Source organism: Lethenteron reissneri, chromosome 4, assembly GCF_015708825.2.
Source record: "Lethenteron reissneri isolate LAM-NWPU_2019-01 chromosome 4, ASM1570882v1, whole genome shotgun sequence".
In the NCBI taxonomy this organism is placed as follows: domain Eukaryota; kingdom Metazoa; phylum Chordata; class Hyperoartia; order Petromyzontiformes; family Petromyzontidae; genus Lethenteron; species Lethenteron reissneri.
Window position 1 is genome coordinate 328,151 of NC_083782.1, and position 25,141 is coordinate 353,291.

At 55.2% G+C, this 25,141-nt stretch overlaps 1 protein-coding gene across 2 annotated transcripts in view; it reads right to left on the reverse strand.

Moving 5' to 3' along the window:
• The window catches only part of LOC133350807 (cAMP-specific 3',5'-cyclic phosphodiesterase 4D-like), a 51,384-nt gene that overhangs the window by 9,671 nt on the left and 16,572 nt on the right, over nt 1–25,141 (reverse strand). The window contains exon 1 of one of the 2 annotated variants that reach the window (XM_061565566.1): nt 7,511–7,836. The exons of the other annotated variant lie outside the window; for it this stretch is intronic. Within the exon in view, the coding sequence (XP_061421550.1) occupies nt 7,511–7,575 (65 nt within the window). The 5' untranslated portion in view covers nt 7,576–7,836. Of the gene's footprint in view, nt 1–7,510; nt 7,837–25,141 lie in introns of those variants that run through there. 2 annotated transcript variants of the gene reach the window in all.

Genomic DNA, 25,141 nt, shown 5'->3' on the forward strand with positions numbered 1-25,141 from the left:
AAATTACTCAACTGGGATTATGCTCAGAAGCAACATTGATAAGCATAATAATAATCATCACAACTTCTGGATCACCGCTCTCATTCGCAGAGAATATGAAGAGGGTTTAAGAAGTTCCGGGAGGCACATCGGCAAAACTGGAGCGGCAAGGGCTGGAGAAGAGATGGACTGATGTGACTTGCCGATGATTGGTACCGGCAGTGTCGAGATCGGCCTCTGTGGAGGAGGTTCATGAAGGATGCTACTGGGCAGTTGGAGGCAGTCGGCCTCAAGCAACAACATAGTGCGGAGGAATGACGCTCACAAAAATGAGCGGAGCGCCGGCTGGCTAAAACAAAGCAAGTTGGCACAATGGGGAGCACAGGTGGTGCATCTACCAGTCTGCTCGATCAGTCAACACATGATACCTGGGTCTGTCCTGTGACTTCCTGACAGCAAGCCTTCAACACTTCACGTGGCCTCAAAGTGCACGTGGCCTGGCACAAGGGCCATGGTGACGTCACCGCCAATTATTGGCAAATGGCGGTTGTTGTTGTTGAGTGGCTGAGGGAGTGGGTGTGTGTGTTAGTGAGTGGGTGAATGAGTGGGTAAGTGAATATGTGAGTGGGTGGATTAGTGCCTGGTTGAGTGGGTGAGTGAGTGTGCTTTTGTGACCTTCAGTGTGGTGGTGGTTAAACACAGTGCCTCGGACGAGACGACACAGGCAGTGCCTGGTAGAACAGCGTCCTCAACACAGGTGGAGGAATCGCCGAGTGAAGTTCACAGGAACGCTAACCACGGTCGTAGTAGCGGTAGAAGAGTGATAGGCAGGCGACTGTCGACCCGTAAGCCAGTGACTGAAGTGAATCGGCGAGTGCTGGGTCATCCATCACCCCGACAGTTTTGCACTCGGACAATAGGAGCCGCGAGTCACAGGTGAGCGGAGAGCGGGTGAGCGATGAGGCCCCACTGTTAGTGGCAGAGTTCTAAGTCGGAGCGCCCCCCCCAGCCCTCCAAGAGGGGGGGGGGCTTCATACAGTGTGTGATGTCATCGACACGACGACTCATGTCGCTGTGCTCCGTCTCCAGACCTGTTGGGTGGGGTGGTCAAGTAGCAGCACTTAATCATAAATCTATTCACACCGTCCCATAATTTAATACCACCGCGTAGTTAAATAATTCCGTGCCGATTAAAGCGTTTGAGCATGGCGAGGGAGCCGCGCAAGGACGAGCGTGCACGGGTGTGTACGTGTCGGGGCCTGCGTACGCGTGCGATTGCGTGGAGGGTGTCGAACGAGGGTACGGAGTGCGCCGATATTATCACCGCGCTCGTTTGCCCAGGAGAGCCTCTGGGAGTCTCAAGACTCTTTTTCAGGAGAGACCTGTAAAGTTTCCGCAGCAGGAGACTGATGTTGCTGCTGCTGTGTGTGTGTAAAATCCAAAAATTGAGCGATATGCAGGTACATTTTTCAGTCAATACTCGTTATACATTGTGCGCATGTGCGCTTAGCTATGGGAGGAAACCGGAGAACCCAGGGAAAACCCACACAGAACAGGGGGGAGAACGTACAGCCTCCACACACAGAGGCGCCCGGGTCGGGAATCGAACCCAGGCACTGCCCGTTGTGAGGCCACCGGGGCGCCTTAGGAGGAAGAAAGTCAAAACCGTGGGGACCACATCTCTCCTTTTATGGAAAAGGCTGCATCTTGAAAATAGCAATGCTTATCCTGCCGACAAAACTAGCAATTAAACGCACACCGCGGCGGAGTATAGCAACTTATCCCATAGGAAGATCGCTTTATCTCTCCCACACATCTCACGCCCTGGGCAGGAAATTCTTGAGCATTATGGAAAAAGGCGTCGCGTGTCGCGTGCAGGCACACACGCCGCGCACACGCAATGCACATGCCACACACACGCTCATGCCACAGACATACTAATCACTGCTCACTCAGGATTACCACGGCTAGACAGGCAATGTAAAACACCGATTCACAGTTGATTTTGGGGTTAGGCCATGGAATGGCCTGGCCAAACGTCTGCTATAAGACACTCCACCACCCGACATACGGGTCCTTATGACAGAAACGTGGCGAGCGGATTATGCGGCCCGATTCAAAACCCCACTGCGAATTGTCACAACATCGGCTGCTCAGACCCAGGTGCTGGGTTCGTGCCCTCGCCGTGGTCACGTCTCGCTCAGAATGTCCCCATCGTTTCCCTTCTGCCGCCGAGCACGGCGACACGTGCAGGGAGCCCGCGCCAGGCCGTCGAGAGCAAACGCTCGTCTGAGCGAGGCAAGGCCCCGACGAGGTTCTGCTTTGGGATGATTTGCCACCCAGAGTGTACCCTCAAAGCCATAACACGCCAGAAGCACGTGTGTTAAACCTACTCCATCCGTATTGGGAATAAGGATTGGAATTTATTGGGCGCTTAAATGCCAGATAACTTCAACTCGCCATACATCGCACTGTAATCATCCCGACGCCCCGCTGGAGTTTGTCGTTTTGTCGCCATAGGGACCTGCTGTTAGCAGCTGTCCCTGTGCGGCACAAAGTGAACACAGCAGCGGCCTGCCAGCGGCCATTCGTCTGTCGGTCGGGGGACATTGTTGCTGCTCCTTACTCCAAACGCAGTCATTTGAAGGGCAACTTTTGAAATTCGGCATATGTGGGCCGTGACACCGGCACACAATGGCCGACTCGTTTTCGAACGACGTCCACGGCGGTGCAGACGACACTCCGTCATCACGGGTAAAGCGCTTGCGGTAATAACCAGGGAGGCCGGGACCTTGAGATGCAAATCCTGCCAAATAAATATTTAAATTCCACATTTTTTAGTGGAGTGTGGTGGTGGGGGGTGGGGGAGTCTCGGAAACCACGAATGACTTCCCCACAAAGTGATCCGCCAATTTCGACCCCAGACAGGGCGATGAGGATCCACCCGAGATTGGAGCCAGGTCGTCCGCTTCGCAGGCAGCGACGCTTCTCGTTCCGCGTGGCCTCGCAATTCCCACGTCGCGTCGCCCAGGAGGCCACCGCTAAACGGCGCCTCTCTCGTCGTCGAGACGACGGTTCCCGGTGGGGGGGGGGCATCGGCTTCTGGTGGCACCCGAAACAAAGAGGCGGCGCTATCACTGCTTGCGCAAATTCCTACCGAGAGCCGCGGTGTTCGGTGTCAGGTGCGGAGATGCAGGCGTCACCAGGACGCACGGCAACGCGAGCTCTAGCTGACGACAGCGGCCCCCGTGTGGCAACACGGGCACGTGACCATACCACCACCACTACCGTGTGTGGTTCACACACACAACACCACCACCACCACTAGCTTGCGTAGCCGACACAGAGGCCACAACTCTTCGAGGAGGAAGCCAGGTTAAAGAGGCTCTCTCTACGTGCGGTGGTGACTTGCTGCTGACGTTGCGTCGCTCAACCGCTGTCTAAAGCCACGCTCCACGGCACGCTGCTGACGATAGGAATCGAATCTCTTGACTCTTGGCCTTTGAGTGAAACCAACAGCAACCTCCAGGCGACACGTTTACGTATTGGATGATTCTCATTATACGCATAGACCCGATGGTCTGTGAGAATTCTACACCACTTGGCCACCCAGTCACTTGCTCACTCGCTCACTCGGCCTCTCACCCGCTCAGCCACTTGGCCACTCAGTCAAAAGGGATTATTACTTTGCAGGATCGGAAGAGGTGGTGATGGCTTGGAGATGCACTCATTCGGCAGTGGAGTAATCATGGTTGGAGAAGACGATGATGAACATTATTGTCATTGTTCGCAAGGGCACAATTATTATAGCTACTCTTAGCAACGCCTGGCTAAATTAATGAAATCGCAGTCAAAAGTCAGTGATTTCCTGCTGCTCAAATGAGTAACGACGCATTGGTGCTCCTTTCCTGTTCACAACCCTGGGCCGGTGACAGAAATATTCCACATCCTATGGTGGGGGCGAGTCTCTCCACAGCACAACCACTACGGACTTCCCCACGAAGCGGTAGATATTTTATCCACCCTGAAGGGACGATGGGCCGAGTAAGTCCTCAACTAGCCGGCGGTTCGAAGCGAACGACGAAACGGCGCTACGCATCGGCTGTCACCGCTCCAGGGTGACGGGAGGACACCGGGACTTGCCTGCGACCGGAGCAATTCACCTCAAATGCCGGACTCTGTTGCTACACGGGGGTGGGGGCCGCGAGTCCCGACACGGGCTGTGGAGAACTCCTCCGTTAACGAGCGCCGCACTGTTGCGTCTGAGAGGCGCGCGAGCGAGTCCCTGGCGTTGGCTCGGGGAGAAGGGGGGGGCGACGCTGCCACGTCGAGAGCAGCCTATCTCAGCACTGCTGGGCCGGGGGCACGGGGCGGAGAAAAAAACCACACACTCTCCCATCTCTCCCTCTTCATCCATACCACTCTGCCATCTCTCCCCTCTCCTATCACCCTACTCCAACACTGCATACACACTCTCCCATCTCTCTCTCGATGATGACAACACGGAGCTGCCCCTATGTAGATGCTCTAACATGATTAGTCGTTTCCTTAAGTGACTGTTTACATTGACTAAATGACCAATCACTGCCGAGGTAAACACAGGTATGAAGGGGGGGAGTGGACGGCTCCTGGTTAGCGCTCCCCTCCCACAAGGGGACCAGATACATTTCCCTCTTGGGAACGTGTCAGGGGGGCGAGGAAGGTGGGGGGGGTCGCAGCGCAGCCACTGGCGAGGGCTGCCGGTCCTCACCTGCGACAACGCGGCGCAGAACGCAGCAGGAGCGCACGCCTCCCAATAGGAACTGACGAGCAGCCCCCCCCCCCCCCGCAGCGTCACAATTTACTAACCCCAAGCAGCGGTTTGAGAAGTCGACATCGCGAACCGTGGTCCATCCACTGCTGGATGAAGGCCTCCCTCCTCCCTATAAACATTTTTTTTTATTTTAGCAGGTAAGGCCCACTGAGCTATTTAGCTCTTTTTCAGAAGCTATACCTGGCCAGAAATGATAGCTCAACGAAGTGTCTTATCACATGGACATTGATAACAGCCAAATACTTTGAAATTATGTTTCTAAATGTGGAGGGGAAAAACCGGAGGACCTGGAGAAAAAACCCAAACGCCAACGGGCAGAGAGACACGCAAACTCCAAATATATAGGCGTCACAGGCGTCGGGGTTTGGATCGAACCCACGACCTCCTGTATACCAGACGAGGTAGTTAACATCTCCCTCGCTCTCTTTGGCGCCGGCACGCCGAGTCGAGCCAAGTCGACGGCCGCAGAAGTTTGTGGTTCAAATCCGGCAGGCCGCCCTGTATTAACCACAAGAATACGGCCATTCTGCACTCTCCCGCATCTATTCTCAATCTACTCTCCTCCGCACCTCTCTCCTCTCTTCTCACGTCAGCCAAAGCAGGCCAGTGTGTGCCAGCGTCATAATGCCCGCTTGCAGGCCAGGTGCCGAGTCACCTTGTGCCACACAGGGACAGCCGCCACCGGGGGTGCCCTTGCACGCGTGTTGAAACGGGGTCCAAGTCGCTCATTGCATGTAACGGCGCGGCACGAAAACACACCTCAGCCGCCACCGCAGCTAAAGAGGCAGAGAGCAGCGCTCGGACCGTCGTGGCGCCGTTGCCCACGGACAAACGGAGCTGCGTTAGTGGCACGCGCCGGGGGCTTGCCGCACCTCTCACGGGCGGCACGCACGCGGCGTGGCCGCCGGGGAGATGTTAGCGAGCGCCTCTCGAGGTCGGCAAGGCACGCGACAGGTGCCAGGGCTCACGGTTTTTCCTCAGGTACTTACGGCGCTCTGCGCGACCCCTCGCCGCGGCTGTGTGGGACGTTCGCTCGCTCGTGGTGCGATACGCGCGTCGGGCCCCGCGTGCGCTTCAGTCCACGACTCGCAAAGATCGCGGTGCATACAAATCTGCCCACGTGAGCCATGGGGCCTCATGACGAGCCGGCACACAACTAAACCAGCCGACCCTCAACCCAAACGTGACCCCAACCTCGACACGACGTCGAGTCATCGGGCGGCACCATGGTGGTAACACTCGCGCCTCGCAGCAGGACTAGCTTGGGTTCGATTCCCGACTCGGGAACCTTTCTGCGTGGAGTTTGTATGTTCTCCGCCACCCCCCGCCCCGTTCCGCAGTGTGATTGTGTGCGAGTATTTGTGCGGGGAGCGGTAGTGTTAACGGTTAGTGCACCGCGCTACAAACCCGGTGACCCGAGTTCGATTCCCGCTCACGGACAACACCAATGACAGTTTCCTGTACCGGTCCTGGGCTTCCCCCCCGAGGTCGACTAAGGGGAGACAAAGACGACCGGGCGTGGTGCTGGCCAACCTCCGCCCCCACACGTGCCGTGCCAGCCTTCAACAGTCAGTTGGAAGGCTCGACAGTAAGTCTTGTGTGAACGAACGAAGTTTGTATTTTTTCCCAACGTTCTGGATGGGTTTTTGTCCGGCTTCTTCAGATTACTCCCATAACTAAAAAAACCGCACACAATATAACCGGTATCGGCCGAAACATTCCAATGCTGAAATGTGACCTGCAAATTACTCAATTAGAATCGCCACAGAGCGGTGACATCACGCCCCCAACTACTGACAAAACTTGGCAGGACCCTTTCGAAAACTTGAGACTCGGTGTGGCTTTCATAGGGGAAAAGGTCATTGATGTGTTTTTTTATCAATCATCAGATCATCACCGCCTCGTTTCCCCCCTATCCCATCCACCGTTTACCGGCACGCTCTGCTGCTGGTCTGGCGTCGGTCGCGCATCTCTCCCCGCGGCACGAATCTCCTCCCCATATTCGTGAACTTGCATTGCCGGGGACTTTTATTTGGCTCCGATTTACCGTGAGCCCTGTAGCAACGGTTGAGTAAATAGGCGGCGCGTGCGTGCACCTGCACACAGCGAGTTGTGCAACCGACTTTTGTGTACAAACAGAAGCCAGAATCGTGACCTTCACACGCAACGTGCACCCAAAACAAGGCGAGCCCCACACACACGCACACATAGGCACTGTAGCCCCTATTGTCAGCCACAAGGGCCCACGTCAAGTTTAGGGCATGACAGCTTCCGAAATGAGAGGCTATGAATAGCCACCCCAAAGATTTCAATAGAACTCGCGACGCATTCACGTGGCTGATCACAACACACACACACGCAGAGACACGCCGATCACATGACGCCTTCAGCAGCGAGAATAGCTCGACATCCACATACGACATCCACACAACATCCACACGCGACATCCACACATCCACACAACATCCACACGCGACATCCACACAACATTCACACGCGACATCCACACACGACATCCACACACCATCCACACGCGACATCCACACGAGAGCCGGCTACTAAAGTGAACACGAGTGCACAAGTCCGACCCCAGGCACGCGCATCATCCCCTCACCTTTCATCACCCTCATTCATCCCCAAATTCGCTCATGCCCTCACTCGCTGACCCATTCACCCCGTCGCTCACCCGCTCACCCCGTCGCTCACCACGTCACTCACCAGAAGAGCTCGTATCCTCGCAGGCTGCTCGTGGACTGGGACCGCGGCTTGAGCACGATACTCATCCTCACCACACTCACTCAACCCGGCTACACTCACCTACGCTCGCCTCAAGTGCACTACACGCAGCTGTGCTCCCCCCTACCCCGCGGCGACTGCACAGCCTGGCTGGTGCCCACCCGGCTGCGCTCGTCAGCCACTCCGCCACGTGGACAGGTTGGCGCCCTGGGCGAGTTCAGTGTCGCGGGGCTCAGATCCTTGCTGCATCGCGTGAGCTCACACAGCCCCCTCCTCCTCTTGCCTCCATGTCCCTGGCGTCTGTTTCCCTTCTCCCGCCCCCGTGTCTCCTCTCTGTCTCACTCCACACCGCTGTTGTGTCGGTGTCGGTGTTTGTGTCGGGTCTATGAACCCTCCCTACTTCCCCCCCACCTCTCCACGCACCTCGCCTCCTCCCCTGCTTCTCTCCAGGCTTCTCCCTCCACGTTTCCCTCTCCTTCAGTGTCCTCCTCCTCCTCTCCCTCCCACTCTCCAGCGACCCTTCTCTTCCCGAGTGCCAACTCCACTCTCGCTCCTCGCCCGCTCTCCCCGCCTTCTCCCTGGCGCCATGCCCTCAAGAGTCTCCTCCTACTCTCCTGCTCCTCCTCCTCCCCCGTCTCTCCACCGCCACCTGTCTCTACATTCCTTCATCTCCCCCTTGCCTCCGTGGATCACGCAACTCACCTAGTACCAGGCAGTACAGCAAGTAGGATCCGACGGCTTGCATGACGATGTTTACATTTTGTGTGTGTGGACCCTTGGGTTTCATTCATGGTCACTCAACCCCCTAAAACGTTCCAAACACCCCGAGACTAAGTGAGGTGCTCTTATTATTATTGTTGTGGTTGTTTACCCAGGAATGTATCACCGAGTCTCAAGACTCTTTGTGAAGAGGATCCTGCCAGGTTTTCACAGGAGGGGGCGATGCTGCTGCTGCTCCTACTGCGTGTGATCCCAATTGAGTCATTTCCAGGTAATTTTTCAGCATTGGGATGTGTGGCCAACAGCGGTTGTCTGTCCAGAGGGAAACTGGACAGACACCAACAAGCTCCACTCACTCACTCTCACTCTGCACAACAGGAGCAGCACACACACAGGGGGCATTCTCAGCATTCCCGATCTCCTGGCCTCACCAACACCGCCAATTGCGACGTCGAACAATTCTCTCTCTTCTCCCTGGGCTGCCCGACACGATCGCAGGGCATACGCAGCGGTACCAGCCGAGGTAGCAAACCTTCAGATTTGTTTTATCCGGCTCACGAGAGTTACTCCATAAACCCACTCAATTTCAAGTGGTTATCACGTACACTTCACTGGCCTTGGCCACATAAGAGACGATGCTGGATCCGCAAAACGACGCTACGTCGGGTGTCACCGATGAGCTAGGCATCTGTGCCGGGATCACAGGCCGAGCGTGGGTAGCCGGCGGCCTGGCAAGCGCCCACGCCGCCCGTCTCCGCCGTGGGACGGAGGCGGCTGCTCCGGCACTCCTCACGACGGACCGATTGAGCGAGCGAGGGGGGTGAGAGAGGGGGGCGAGCGAGACAGCTGCTGCAGCTGCTGCAGCTGCTGCAGCTGCTGCAGCTGGGGAGCTGCCCATGACAAACCTCCTGACCGTTGAGTCCGGGTTTATGTTTGTGTAGCGTTTGTTATCGTGACTTTCTGGCCCGCCCCTACTGGACATCTGTGAAAAAGAGCTTCATAGCTCATCGGATTTTTCCCAAGATAAATAAAGATTCCCATTCCTCCTCACTCTGCCTCTGCGAGGCCCAGGAATGTCGCTGCGGCCAGGACAACGCAACGCCGGTAGGTGCCCGCACGCGGTCGCGCAGCTCGCCCCGAGGACTCCGCGACGCTCAGCAGGCCGCCAGGAAGCGACTGCAATCCGGACCCCCCCCCCTGCCCCCGAGTGCAGCGCGATCTGGCTAACCCCCACTGGGAATGACAACAACCAGAGCAGCGGTGGCCTGCATTTATTCGGGGCGGGCCTCGTGGAGTCTCAAGACAGGTTTCTTTTTGTTCAGGAGGGCCCTGCTGCACTGTGGATGTTTGACCAATGCAGTGAATGAGAGGTTTGGCTTCACGTGGCCGCGGGGGAGAAAGCGACACCCAGAGCTGCGCACAGATCCACTCAAGCATCCAATGCCGCCCTGCTATATGCTGGCCACCGCACAGCCTCATCTGCCGTGCGGTGTCGGCTACAGGGCGTTTGTAGGCACGAGGGGTTCATTTGTCAAACGGTTACCGAGCACAGGCCCAAAGAGCCCAAAACGTCCAGCAGCCAGTAACAAACAGCACCATCAAAAGTGTAATGGATTAAAGTTAAAGCGTTGCTTAAATTGAGCAAGGTTATTATTATAATTATATATATATATATGAGCTTGGGGGAGAAAAGATGGGAAGGAATTCCACAGTGGAGCAGTGGGATGGAAGAAGCAGTAAGAGCAGCTGACGTGACCTGCAGTGTCGTGAGTGAGTGGGTGAGTAAATGTGTGGGAGAGCTCGCAAGTGAGTGGGTGAGTGAGTGGGAGAGTGGGAGAGTAAGTTAGTGAGTAGGTGAGTGGGTGTTGTTGTGACATGCAGTGTGGTGGTCAGCGTGGATGAGAGTCCTTGTCTGGTAGACCGAGTCCTCAGCATGGGTGGAAGAATCCAACGGGAACCGTGACCATTGCAGGAGCAATAAACAAGTGATAAGGTGGCTCTCGAGTGAATCAGTGAGTGTGAGGACATCAATCACCTGGACTGCTGCTCTACTCTGAATTCTATCGGGCGCAGCAGCGAGGTGGGAGCTGACAACAGCAGCAGCAGGATTGGCACCGCGGCCCCAATCTGTGCCGTGTGGTCCACGCGCACGGCCACGTGGCTCGGTGCGGCCCGGAGTTCCCTGCGGACGCCGCGATGAGCCACGCACAGCCCAGCGGACGCGATTCCACCCTCCACGTATCTCTGCGGCTTACCCAAGCGCATACACACACGCGCAGGCGAAATGAAAATGTCGTAGGTACGACGTCCCAGCTAAATGGAATGATGATGCTGCTGCTGCTGCGCTCCGTTTATAATGAAGTCATAATAATTGAGTGCACTTGGTATCCGTCCCATCGTTTCGATAGCGCAGAGCGATCATCACGAAGGAATGCACTGCTGCCGTGTTTCAAAGACGCAGTCTGCAGTCGTTTCACAGTACCACGGTGGAGAGATGTTATTACGCTTGAGCTGAGCGTGTGGCCGGATGTTCTCCCTGTGGTCACGTGGATTTCTGTTTTTACTCTCCACATTTAGAAACATGCGTTTAGAGTGTTTGGCTGCAATACATATATACTTAAGGCACTTTGTTGAGCTATCATTCGTGGCCAGGTCGCTTCTGGTAAAGAGCTTCATAGCCCAGTGGACTTTACCAATTGAGTAATTTACGAAATATTTTTTTTATTGCCAGATTTGGATTGTGATGCCGGCACACAGTGACCTCCTTTCTTTAGAATGATGCCACGTGATCTTATACATCTCCTGTGAAGCACACAGCAACGTAGCATTTTATTTAATTCACAATCAATAAGCCTGGTATTATCACCGGGGCGGCCCACTTGATTTGAACCGCGAACCTCTGCAAGGAGGGGCAAGCGCACCGCGTAGCGAACGTCGACAAACTTGGTTACCGTCACCGCCGATGGGCAAACTCGGCCGTGATTTACACACCAGGTGTGCGGCCACTCCCAGCATGTTTTTTTCACCACTCTCTTGGAGTATCCCACGTGAGATTTCCTCACCTCCTTCGTACTCCACACAAACACTCGACAGACGCTCGCCGTGCGTTTGGCCGTACGTCGGCCCCTATTCTTCCGCGGTTCCGCGGTTCCCCGGCACGGGCAGCGAGCGCCGGGCAACGCGATGTCTCGGGACACTCACGACAACGAGCCTTGGAGCCTCCAGAGTTGTTCCTGAGTGACAAAAGCACGGGAGTCCTCGCCGCCGCCGCGCTCCGCGTGCGAGCGAGGACGTATTTTGCGCGCTCGCCGCTTCGGTTGGTCACAACAACGCCTCATTGTTTGAGCGAATATCCAGCGCTTCAATTATCTCCACCCAGAACATCTCGTGCCATACCGCACGGCTGTACAGTAAATTATGAGGCGTAAATCATTTCCTTGACATTCTCGGCATTGTTAACCAAGGGTCATTTTCTGTGACAGTCATCGTCGGTAGCTGGGCCGAGACCTCCCCAAGCGGAAGAACCTGGCTCCGGAGCGGAGGTATCTCCGCCCAGCTCTGGCCAACCCGGGCGCCATGGGGCCAGGGCGCAATGACGTGGGCGTCGTCCCCCGGCACCGCCGTTCGACCGCCGCCGACGACCCTGGTGGGGGGAGCTCAGGGAGCGAGCCGGTAGACGGGTGTCATGGCGACAGCGTTCTGGGGCACGCTCGAGGCGGGGGGGAGGGAAGCCGCGATCCACCGGGGAACACCCCCCGGGCCCCGCTCCGCGGTACCATGACACTCGCTGTCCGCGCCCGCTCCGAGCTCGCTCTGCAAAGTACGCGTGGCGGTGGGCACGAGGCCACTGCGGGCACGAGGCCACTGCGGGCACGCAAGCACGGCCCAGCGCGGGCACAGGGCCGCAACGCCGCCCGGCCAGCGGCAACGTGCTCGCCGCTTGTTGCAGAGGTTCGCGGTTCGGATCCGGCAGGTCGCACCGGGTTAGTACTGCGGCATGAACAGTGGGAGACACGTCGCTCACTACACGGTGGACGTTAAAGATTCTGTGAGGTTATTCTTAACAAATAGGATATTATTGTGTGCTGCCGTAACGGCCCGAATTTACCAATTTCAAAAAAATGACACCGCAAGTCACTCAGTTATTGCGAACTGCTCGCTCTCACGCCGAGTCGCCTTGCATTGTTTTCTTTTCTCAGTTGTGAATGCAGCGGCATCCAGTGGCTGCAGGGGTCTTGTGAACCCGGTACACACAACGCATACAAACAAAACATTCTATTCTCACACACGCGGTCGGGCCCGTTAAGCGAGAGAGCGGTGTCCAATTTTAAATAGACGCCTCATTGCTCACCCAGTCTACATCCCCAAGTGGTTTCAAGAGGAATGCTGGCAGGTCTGAGCAAGGAGGTGGAGACTTCACATTCCTATGGCAAGGACCAGTGTTCAGCATTGTCCCCGTCACCGCTGGCTCCAGGCCGTCAGTGGGGACGAGTGTCGCCCAAAACCCGCTCGAGCTTTACGGGCCACTCGGATTGAAGTGAACGGTGGCTTCATCACAGAGTTGAATCATAGTCCTTGGTCAAACCACTGCTTCCGTCAGGACGTGTCAACCATGTTGCTTGCTTGACCATACTTCCCCATGCTGGTCAGGTTTACAAGTTTATTTTGTTGAACATGGGGCATAAATCGGCCAGTAGGGGGGCGATGATCGATGCTGCTGCTGTGTGTGATCCCAGTTGAGTTGCGTGCGGTGTAGTTGTCGGATCAGCACAGATGTGATCAAAGCGGGTTGCTAAGGGAGGCAGCTCAACAATGCTCGCCGCTCACCGACATCGCTCACCCTCGCTCACCCAGAGTTGAGCAATCTCACTCACCCAGCAGCGAGCAATCTCACTCACCCAGAGGTGAGGGATCTCGCTCACCCAGAGGTGAGGGATCTCACTCACCCAGAGGTGAGTGATCTCACTCACCTCTGGGTGAGTGATCTCACTCACCCAGAGGTGAGTGATCTCACTCACCCAGAGGTGAGGGATCTCGCTCACCCAGAGGTGAGCGATCTCGCTCACCCAGAGGTGAGCGATCTCACTCACCCAGAGGTGAGTGATCTCACTCACCCAGAGGTGAGCGATCTCACTCACCCAGAGGTGAGCGATCTCACTCACCCAGAGGTGAGCGATCTCGCTCACCCAGAGGTGAGCGATCTCACTCACCCAGAGGTGAGTGATCTCACTCACCCAGAGGTGAGGGATCTCACTCACCCAGAGGTGAGTGATCTCACTCACCCAGAGGTGAGGGATCTCACTCACCCAGAGGTGAGCGATCTCACTCACCCAGAGGGGAGCGATCTCACTCACCCAGAGGTGAGTGATCTCACTCACCCAGAGGTGAGGGATCTCACTCACCCAGAGGTGAGCGATCTCACTCACCCAGAGGTGAGCGATCTCACTCACCCAGAGGTGAGGGATCTCGCTCACCCAGAGGTGAGCGAGATAACTCACCCGGAGGTGAGTGATCTCACTCACCCAGAGGTGAGCGATCTCACTCACCCAGAGGTGAGCGATCTCACTCACCCAGAGGTGAGGGATCTCGCTCACCCAGGTGAGCGATCTCACTCACCCGGAGGTGAGCGATCTCACTCACCCAGAGGTGAGCGATCTCACTCACCCAGAGGTGAGCGATCTCACTCACCCAGAGGTGAGCGATCTCACTCACCCAGAGGTGAGCGATCTCGCTCACCCAGAGGTGAGCGATCTCGCTCACCCAGAGGTGAGCGATCTCGCTCACCCAGAGTAGAGCGATCTCGCTCACCCAGAGGTGAGGGATCTCGCTCACCCAGAGGTCAGGGATCTCGCTCACCCAGAGTAGAGCGATCTCGCTCACCCAGAGTAGAGCGATCTCGCTCACCCAGAGGTGAGCGATCTCACTCACCCAGAGGTGAAGGATCTCGCTCACCCAGAGGTGAAGGATCTCGCTCACCCAGAGTTGAGCAATCTCACTCACCCAGAGGTGAGCGATCTCACTCACCCAGAGTAGAGCGATCTCGCTCACCCAGAGGTGAGGGATCTCGCTCACCCAGAGGTCAGGGATCTCGCTCACCCAGAGTAGAGCGATCTCGCTCACCCAGAGTAGAGCGATCTCGCTCACCCAGAGGTCAGGGATCTCGCTCACCCAGCGGCATCACTCGCCACCGATGCTGCCCGTGGCCGGGAACCGAACTCGCGTCACCGAGGTCACAGCGCAGCACGCTAACCGCTGAGCCTCCGCTCCTCCCACCTGTGCTGTCGCCGGTGGAAATTCAAAGCATCTGCAGGAAAGGGAACAAAGCGCAAACGGCAGCTGTGAGCGTGCGTGACGCACAGTCGCTACGGTGGGAGCCCGCGCCGTCTGCACGGTCCCCCCCCGAGGAGCAACACCCCCTCCCCCACCCTGCCACCCACGCGGGGGACACAGGGGGCGACGCGGGAGCTACCGGCACCTCGTGTCAAACCGCATCATTAGCACCGTTCTTACAGACGCTCGATTCTGACCGCAGGAACCCGGGGAGTCACGACAGGCGTCCGGCCCAAACACACGAGAGGAAGTTTCCCTGGGAGACTCGCTCACTCGCACTTAGGACTCGCTCGCACCTAATCTCACTCACACATAAACGGAATGATACATAAACTCGAAAAAAACTAAATAATACTTTAGAAAATAATAGCGCAAATTAAAATCATACAAAGGATACGTTTTTTCACAGTTGCGGAACCACAGCACCAAGCGTGGCCGCAGTTGGCCCTGAGTGCGAGTTTAAGAGCATTTCCTGAGCGATGCCACACAATGAGTGCCGCTACATCTAAAGCCTTCGTACCAAGGCCACAAGGCGAGCCATCACTAAGCAAGGCGCTGCCGTTCCCAGTCTGCGGTTCCCACAGTATGCTGTAGTCATACAGTGGGGGGAGGGGGGGGCGATGTTGCTATGTTGAATCCCAATTTAGTAGTTCCGCAGGTACATTGTTCAAATTTGGACCGTGACACCGGTAATCAATAATTGCCTACTGTTTCCGAATGACATAAGGAGATCGCTAACAACCACTTCTTCTGCAGTATTAACCAGGGAGGCCTCCAGGAAATTGAACACGCCACCGCTGGGCCACATCAATAAATAATAATCAGTAGATTGGTTCAGTCGGCTGGTTGTTAGAATTACCAGAGAAACGTCACGGTACTCGAATTGCAAACGTTGTGGGTTTACTCTTTGACACACCGGTGCGCTGAACTAGTAACTAATTGGCATGTTCTGTTTACATGACAAACCTTACTCATTGGCAGCGTCGGATGGTTCACACTGTTACTGTGATACAAACGCCTACACTTAGCAATGATACACAAGATTGGCAAGTAAAAGTGTTTAACAATAACCAAGGCCCATTGCATCACAGCAAAAAACCCAAAGCACAGTGGTATATTTCCACCAAGACCCAGTGAAGCCACGCGCCTTGTTTACCCAGCAAAGCCTCACTGAGTCTCAAGGCTCTTTTTCAGGATGGTCCTGCCAAGTGTTCGCAACAGGGGGCGACGCTGCTGCCGTGTGATCCCTGATGAGTAATTCGCTGGCGATACATCAGCGTTGGGATGTTTTGGCCGAAGCTCATTTCACTGTCGTTGTTAAACATACTTTTGGCTTTGTGGACGATGTAACGAACACGAAACATAGTTGTCTCTCCACACAAAGAAGAACAGTATTTGTAGAAGGCCACACGGCCGACGTGCTGCTTCTTCTTTGCGCTCAGGATGGAAACACGGAGACTGAACAAATCAAGAGGAGCACGCTGCTGACACGAACACCAGGGAGGCAACGGCTTCCATCCACACACCTCGAAAACATGAACACGCGACCACCACACTGCATATACGATACCCTAAGCCTTGTCCAGACTATTACGCTTGAGCTGAGCGTGCGGCCAGATGTTAACTACCTTGCCTGGTATACAGGTCGTGGGTTCGATCCCGACCCTAACGCTTGTATATACAGTTTGCGTGGATTTTTCTCCGGGTCCCCCGGTTTTTCCCTCCACATTTAGAATCAATATGGGTTTAGAGTATTTGGCTGCTATATAATTTCCACACGACAAGCTAATTCGTTGGGCTATCATTTGTGACCAGGTCCCTTCTGAAAAGGTGCTACACAGCTCAGTGGACCTCACCTGGTAAAATAGAAAAAATTGTTTAGTTTATAAACGCTCATTATTTGGCTGACACCTTAATATATAGAGGACCGCAGAGCTTGGTGGGGAATTTGGCAAAGGCTCAACCAACTGGTTGCCTCCCCACTCGTTCGCGGCGACTCCTCAGCTCCCCTTGCGTCGCGCTCCCTCTCTCTCTCTCTCTCTTCGAGAGCGAGGAGTGTTTACCGTGCGGTGACAGCGGCGGTGGCAAAAGCGCGTGACAAGTTGCCATCGTCGTCATTCTTATTTTAGGCCACAGTCCTTCTTGGGAAGCCACTTGAATTGGCCTCAAGCGGACGTTAAAAGACCTGTTTGTCGGCGTGATGGTCCAAATTTGCCCACATTATGTTTTGCATTGTTTGTTGTTCTTCAAAGATCATCGGATTCCTCCTGCAGTCTAAATAAAGATTCTGTTTGTGAATTGCCTGCAAATTACACAGCAATTATAGCCTCCTACTGGCAGCAGACCAATGCCCGCTTGCAAGCAAGATGCCAAGTCACGTTTTGTGCTGTATAGGAAGGGCAGCTACTGGGGGTGCCCCCTTTAATGCGTTCAGATGAGACACAAACCGCTTAGCGCGTTGGAAGCGCTCCGAGACGACCTAGTGTCAAGGGTGATATATAACAAACGACTCACTTTTATGATTCTTATTATTATTCATACGTGATTAATTTTCACAAATAGGTCACTATAGCACTGGTAAACAACATCCTATTCTTGCCAATAGGGTTTGTAAAATGGTTCTCGACAGCGGCTGTGACCTCCGGCAGGAATTCATTCTAAACATCGTCTATAGCAAGAACCGCCCTCCTGCCTGCAAGAGTCTTGGCGGCCGCCACAGACACCGCACACCCCCAATGAATGCGTTTCATTCATCTTCACATGGGGTAGGAGGCGGCCCTTTCAATGAGTCACTAAACTGGTCGATGGAGGATGTGTGACGTCCGAAGTCTCACATTCCAGAGACTGTTTGCCACGTGGAAACACGACTCAGGAGGTTTGTCTCTGCAGAGCAGCGGGTTGCCCTTACGGGACCTTCTTCCACTGTTGCTGCTGCTGCTGCCATGGTTGTGAGTAATCGTGGATTTATCTTTCATAAAACAAGCCAGGATGATGTCTCACCAGTGATGCAGTCTCACTGGTGATGCTCCTTTGACCCATCTCAAGGAGATGGTGATAATAACTCTGGAGGGGAGTCAGCCCTGGAAACATTGAAACTAAACTAAAATTAAACTTTTTTTTATTTTACCAGGTTGGACCCACTGAGTTATAAAGCTCTTTTTCAAAAGCGACCTGGTCACAAATGATAGCTCAACGAAGTGATTTATCATGTGCAAATTTATAGCAGCCAAATACTCTAAAGGCATGTTTCTAAATGTAGAGGAAAAAACCAGAAGACCCGGAGAAAAATCCACGCGACCAAGAGGAGAGCGAGCAAACTCAAATATACCGGCGTCAGGGTCGGGATCGAACCCATGACCTCCTGCATATGAGGCGAGGTATTTAACATCTCGCCGCTGAGGCTTCACAATTCGAGTTCTGTCGCTCTAGAAACAGAGCTATATCCCATTCATTATGAACATCGGAGTTTGGCCAAACATCGTAATATTCCTAGGACCGCAGATAAGCGGGGAAGCCAACCAGAGCTGGTGCCAACAGTGGTCCACGCTCTGTTGTTCTACATTGGGACGTTCGGCCAACTCCACAATTGGTCACACGCATACAAAATGGAGTCAGCCCCGATTGACACGGCGAAAACTCATGGTCCACCCTAAACTGCATCCGCACAAACCATGGCAGTAGATGTGGATAGCGGATGCACAAATGGAAAATTACAAACTCTCCAGAAGTGTGCGACTGTGGTCATCCCAGAACAGACCGTACAACGTAGAACGACGCAATGCCTGATCCACAAATACAAAGGAGACATCACAGCGATGAAACACTCTGCCGCTCCTGACGCGGTTTGCCTGGTTTGACCACCTGAATGTGAAATTGTAATTGTTGCTCTGCATCTAAATCAGCCGTGCGACAGAAGATCCGGGAAATCGCAAATGGTCAGGGGAAACTGCCTTGCCTAGGAGGTGTACTCCCTGCACCAAAACCCCAACTCACGACAAGGGGGTCGTCGCCCTTGCTTACTCCTCGCTCAGCCGAACGGCTTCCAGCGAGAGAGGGGAGAGGGGGGGAGAGAGAGGGGGGGAGAGAGAGGGGGGGAGAGAGAGGGGGGGGAGCGGGAGGGGAGCGAGAGAAGGGGGAGCGGGAGGGGGGGGGGAGCGAGAGGGGGGGGGAGTGAGAGGGGGGGGGCGAGAGGGGGGAGCGAGAGCGAGAGGGGGGGAGAGGGGGGGAGCGAGAGGGGGAAGCGAGAGGGGGGAGAGAGAGGGGGGGAGCGAGAGGGAGGGGGGAGCGAGGGGGGGGAGCGAGAGGGGGGAGCGAGAGGGGGGGGAGCGAGAGGGGGGGGAGCGAGAGGGGGTGGGCGAGAGAGGGGGGGAGCGAGAGGGGGGAGAGAGAGGGGGGAGCGAGAGGGGGGGAGCGAGAGGGGGGGGAGAGAGAGGGGGGAGCGAGAGGGGGGGAGCGAGAGGGAGGGGGGAGCGAGGGGGGGGAGCGAGAGGGGGGAGCGAGAGGGGGGGAGCGAGAGGGGGGGGAGCGAGAGGGGGTGGGCGAGAGGGGGGGAGCGAGAGGGGGGAGAGAGAGGGGGGGAGCGAGAGGGGGGAGAGAGAGGGGGGAGCGAGAGGGGGGGAGCGAGAGGGGGGGGGAGAGAGAGGGGGGAGCGAGAGGGGGGGAGCGAGAGGGGGGAGAGAGAGCGAGAGGGAGGGGAGGGGGAGCGAGAGGGGGGGAGCGAGAGGGGGGGAGCGAGAGGGAGCGAGGGGGGGGAGCGAGAGGGGGGGGGCGAGAGGGGGGGGCGAGAGGGGGAGAGAGGGGGGAGCGAGAGGGGGGGAGAGGGGGGAGCGAGAGGGGGGGGGAGCGAGAGGGGGGGAGCGAGAGGAGGGGGGGAGCGAGAGGGGGGGAGAGGGGGGAGCGAGAGGGGGGAGAGGGGAGGAGCGAGGGAGCACGCCGTGGCGTGAGGTGCTGGAGCAAGGCTCCCCTAGTGGTCGCTGTCTCCATGGGTCTCTCTCAATAAGATGTCACACTGCAAAGTTGAACAAATTTTGCTGCTGCATTTGGTGACGCTGCTATTGCAGCGTTAGCAGTGGTGCACAAGCACTGTTCACGAAAGAAACCCACACATTCGCCAATAACTCCGTGGCCTTAAAGGTAAAACATATAAGCAAGTGACAGTGCTGACGCATGTTTTTTCCTGGATTTTTCTGTTTGCGCCTAGTCACTTTAAGATGTTTCTTGTTCATGTTTTTGTTTGTTGCGGTTGCACCCGAGTCAAGAGCCGAATGGCTCACAGGACTATACCAAATAAATGAAATTGAAATGTAAGGTGTTTTGTTTAATTTCGTACTGCAACAGGGTGACTCAGGATGCAGAATGCAAGCAATATTTTATAATCTTCCTTTAAATATAAACGAGTTCATGAATGCATACTAAAATATGTTTTTGAAGGGTTTATCTGCTACTCAATATCTACTCGTTAACTATTTAGATGCAATTTAAGACAAATCATCAGGAATGTTTCTATGTCATTCTTATCAGTCCTCACGGTGTGTGGTGCAGTCTTCAACTCTTATATCCACTGTGTCATATGAAGAAGGCCCATTGGCCGAAACGTTGCCTCGAGTATATATTTGTCCGATGAAGGCCGCAGTGTGATTGAGGAACGCGTCGGACCATCGAGGTGGCGGTGACCCGGCCTCACGTTCCCTTTGCACACGCCGCGGGAACATAAAAAAGCGACCTGACCACAAATGACAGCTCAACGACATGGCTTATCTCTTGGAAATTCATGCACGGCAATTCTAAATGTGGACAAATAAACTGGAGGACCTGGAGAAAAAATCTACACAACCATAGGGAGAGAGACAGGAGGCATCAGGTTCGGGATCAAACCCACGACCTCCTGTAGACCAGGCGACGTAGTTAACATCTTGCCACCACGGCGCCCTTTGCCAACACCACAGAATAGCGACTCCCCCTGGGCTCCGACACCCACGAACGTCCCCAGTCCCGGCCGCGTTGCTACGCGGCACCTACACCCGGCACCACTACGGTGACCTCTTGCGGTTCGGGGTTACTCTCTCAAACGTTCAAGGGATTTCCTGAGCGTAGAAACCCAGAATAAGAACAACTCATTCGAGGCCCAAACATCACACCTACTGGTTTTTGACACTCCTTCTAAGACAGTGGTGGAAAAATCGACCGCATAAGAACACGTTCAACAGGCCGACGTAAAATGAAAGACGCAAGCCACAGGAGTGTGACTGTGGTGATGCAACCCAAACCATGGACCATATAGTAAACATATAGTAAACATATAGTAAACATATAGAGACACAGAGAGACACAGGGAGACCGATAGAGATACATTAAAGGCCAAGTCACAGGATTGTGATTGTGGCCATGCTACCCAAATTCAATGCTGTAAAGTAAACCACTGTGGTGCGAGATCCTTCAATGGATGAGGAACAGCAAAACTACACGAACCCTCTCCTAGCATCGCTCTCGTCGTGGCCGGCGCACCTTGGGAACGGCATCCGACTCCTGATCACATTGCCACCATCACAAGCAAGAGTGGAATTCCCTGCTCAAATGAGCGTCCGGGCATGTTCACCTTCTTTTTTCGCAGTCCTGTAGAGCCAGTGGTGCAAATTCCAAGTTCTTATTACAGAGGGAGTCTATACGTACGTCAACCACCGTCAACTACCCTGAAGAGTGGTGCTCATTCTTTCGACCCCAAACTGGATTGGAACTCGGAACCTTCCCAATTCGAGCCGCTGGCTCCACCGCCAAGCCAGCTCGTTCGTGAAAGATTCTTACCATTAATGTGATTGTTATGAACATGATTCTCACTCAGCTAACGAGGGTAACGATTCTACCACAGGAGAGACCCGAGGCTTCTTCGTTACAGACAAGGGCTGCTCGCACATTTGCCTGGGAGAAAACCCATACAGAACAGGGGAGACAACATAAAACTCCACACACACACACACCAGTGCCGGATTATCCTAGCAACAAAAGTAGCAGATGCTACGGGCCCCGCACTTTCAAGGGCCTCACGCTAAATGATTTCAAGCTACCAATCCCAATTCTGCACTTGCTCTATTAATATAGTACTATACTGCCTTCAACTTTTATGAACGACTGGCTGTATAGCAAAAGAAAAATACAATTACTTCACTATGCAGAACAGGGTGATAACATACAAGCTCCACACAAAACCATCACGTACATACACACAAACATTCACTCTCACACTCGCCCATCCTGCACAACAGGGAGAGAACAAATTCCACACCGAAATCCGCCCGAGTCGGGAATCTAACCCAGGCCCATCTTGCTGTGAGGCGGCAGTGTCACTACTGCGTCTCTGCCCTGCGGTAACACGCACATTGACACTCACAAAGCCCACGCTCGCCCTCTGGTGGGGGTGACGCAGCAATGCAGCGCAGACAGCCCGGCCCACGGGGCCGACCGCGTGCCCTTGGCCTGGGGGCCGCAGCCGCTGCACCTTCCACGGCAGCCACGGTGCACTCACAAACAAACATCCTCGAGACCTCAGAGGGCGCGGGAGCGCCACGGCGGTGAGCTGTTAAGTACCTCGCCTGGCATGCACGAGGTGATGGTTTCGATCGCGACGCTGACGCCTGTATATTTTTAGTTTGCACATTCTCCCTGTGGTCGCGTGGATTTTTCTCCGGGTCCTCCGGTTTTTCCCTCTACATTTAGATCAACATGCGTTTAGAGCATTTGGCTGCAATACATTTCCACGTGATAAGCTACTTTGTTGAGCGATCATTTGTGGCCAGGTCCACGGTTCGGTTCGGGCAGTTCGCCCTGCTTCATACCGCCGTGTGCATCCATTCGCCGTAAACACCACCACGTCGCCCGCCACTTCGCTCCTGTGACGTCACTCATTGTGTGCCGGTGTCAAGGTAGCAAACTGGCCAAGGTTGAGACGCAAATTAGTCCACGTATAAAGCATCACCATCAACCCCCCCCCCCCCCCCTTTACAAACACCCATGACCCTCCTGAAAAATATGCAACGTTTTTTTAAACAAAATATAAATATCGTAAACATGGACAAAAAATAGGCGACCTGGCCGCAAGACCCGTGCATGGAATTGCACGTGAGAAATGGCGCGAGGAACACGTGGGTCTGGTAACAAAAGCAAAGCCGAGACATGGCACCATCTCTTGATCAGACTGACCGGGCGAGAGCAGAATGCGTCGCTAGGAAGGATCATTTGGAGGCGGGCGAGACATGTAACGGAATGCCAGCCAAAGAGAACACCACCTAAGGAGACGGAGCGATGGAATTGGCGCACGAGATGTATTTTTCACGTGTTGTGGTGCTGTGGATAGGGCACCGCACGACCAACTCGGTAACTTCACTTCGATTCCTGCTCATGGTCAACATCATCGATGACGAACATCTGAACCGGTCCAAGTAGCGGTGCGTGAAACATTAAAAAGACAAAGGCGGCCGGGCGTGGGCCGGCCACCCACCCCGCGCCTCCATCGTGAGCCGGCACTCGCTAGGAGCACTTTCCCCAACAGCTCTGTTAAAGGCAATACGGGGGGGGGGGGGGTCTCTGCATGTTCACCGTCTCCCATCGGGCCCACGCCCCGTCCCGGGACCCACCGGAGATTCCCCTCCTGCCCCTCCTCCTCCGCGTTTGTTCCGAGCGCAGGGAGCCGCGTGACGTCAGCGAAATCGCCGAGCGCGGTCCCCCCCGTAAGCGCCCCCCCTCATCACCCCTCCCCCCTCATCACCCCTCCCCCCTCGCGCACCACAGCGCTAAAAATACCGCGGCGATTTCCAGTGGAATCAAAGCGGAGCAAACCCCGCGCCGCGACCGCTGATCCGAGAACTCCCTCCTCCCCCTGTCTCTTCCTCCTCCTCTCCCGTCTCTCCCCTGCCGCCGTGACGTGTGGTGGAGCAATGCGGGCAATGCGGCGAGTGCAGCGGGAGAGTGGCATCATGGGGCGACTGGCATCATGGGGCGACTGGCATCATGGGGCGACTGGCATCATGGGGCGACTGGCATCATGGGGCGACTGGCATCATGGGGCGACTGGCTTCATGGGGAGACTGGCATCATGGGGAGACTGGCATCATGGGGCGACTGGCATCATGGGGCGACTGGCATCATGGGGCGACTGGCATCATGGGGAAACTGGCATCATGGGTAGACTGGCATCATTGGGAGACTGGCATCATGGGGAGAGTGGCATCATGGGGCGACTGGCATCATGGGGCGACTGGCATCATGGGGAGAGTGGCATCATGGGGCGACTGGCATCATGGGGAGACTGGCATCATGGGGCGACTGGCATCATGGGGCGACTGTCATCATGGGGAGACTGGCATCATGGGGCGACTGGCATCATGGGGCGACTGGCATCATGGGGCGACTGGCATCATGGGGCGACTGGCATCATGGGGCGACTGGCATCATGGGGAGAGTGGCATCATGGGGGGGGCTGGCATCATGGGGAGACTGGCATCATGGGGAGACTGGCATCATGGGGAGACTGGCATCATGGGGCGACTGGCATCATGGGGAGACTGGCATCATGGGGCGACTGGCATCATGGGGCGACTGGCATCATGGGGAGACTGGCATCATGGGGAGATTGGCATCATGGGGAGATTGGCATCATGGGGCGACTGGCATCATGAGGAGATTGGCATCATGGGGAGACTGGCATCATGGGGCGACTGGATGTCGCGTTGCACGGAGATGCGAGGGACAGGCGCGTGGCGGTGCGCCAGACTCTCGCTCCCCTCCCAACCCCCCTGCGCCTCCTCTGCCGCGCTCGCTCCCCGCGTGTTATCCTCTCCATTCGGTAGAATTCACGACACTCAACACGTTCCGTGTCACTAACACTGTGTGTGGCCTTAACAAAAAAAAAATAGGCGACGTTTTGGACAATGGCCCTTCTTCATAAAACCAGTATAAAGAACGGCCATTTCCATTCAAGGCCACACACAGTGACGAAAGTGCCGAGTTAGTTTGTTGTGCTTGTGCACCACTGCCAACCCAGCAGCATCACCAAATATTGTTTCATTCTGTGGAATTGAATGATACGCGGTCGGAGGTGGTTCTGTATCGTTAACTTCTGACGTCTGAGGGAAAGGTGACCTCAAGGCTCCGGGCCCCAGACTCGGAGCCCAGGACAGCCACAAGCCACAGGGCATCCCTCAGCCAGGGTCAACACGAACTACTTCCCGGCATCGCAACACACTCCACGCGTCTCCCAGGTGTTCACGGCTCCTGGGTCTCGCGCTCATCGGCGTCACGAGAACATGTTCTAATCCTGGTTGGGAGCTCTATTCAGGCCAGCATTTCTGCAGGATGGAATGAGGAACACTTTGTGGGAAAAATCTTGACTTAAAGCTTTCGTGACTGCAGGAATTCATATTATTTGGGTCTTTCATTAAAGTCACGTAGATAGGTTCAAATTAATAAAAATCAAATAAACAATTTGAACCTATCTATGTGACTTTACCGAAAGACTCAAAGATACTGTGGGAAATTAGAAATTATGAAACTAAATAAAAAAAAATTTTACGA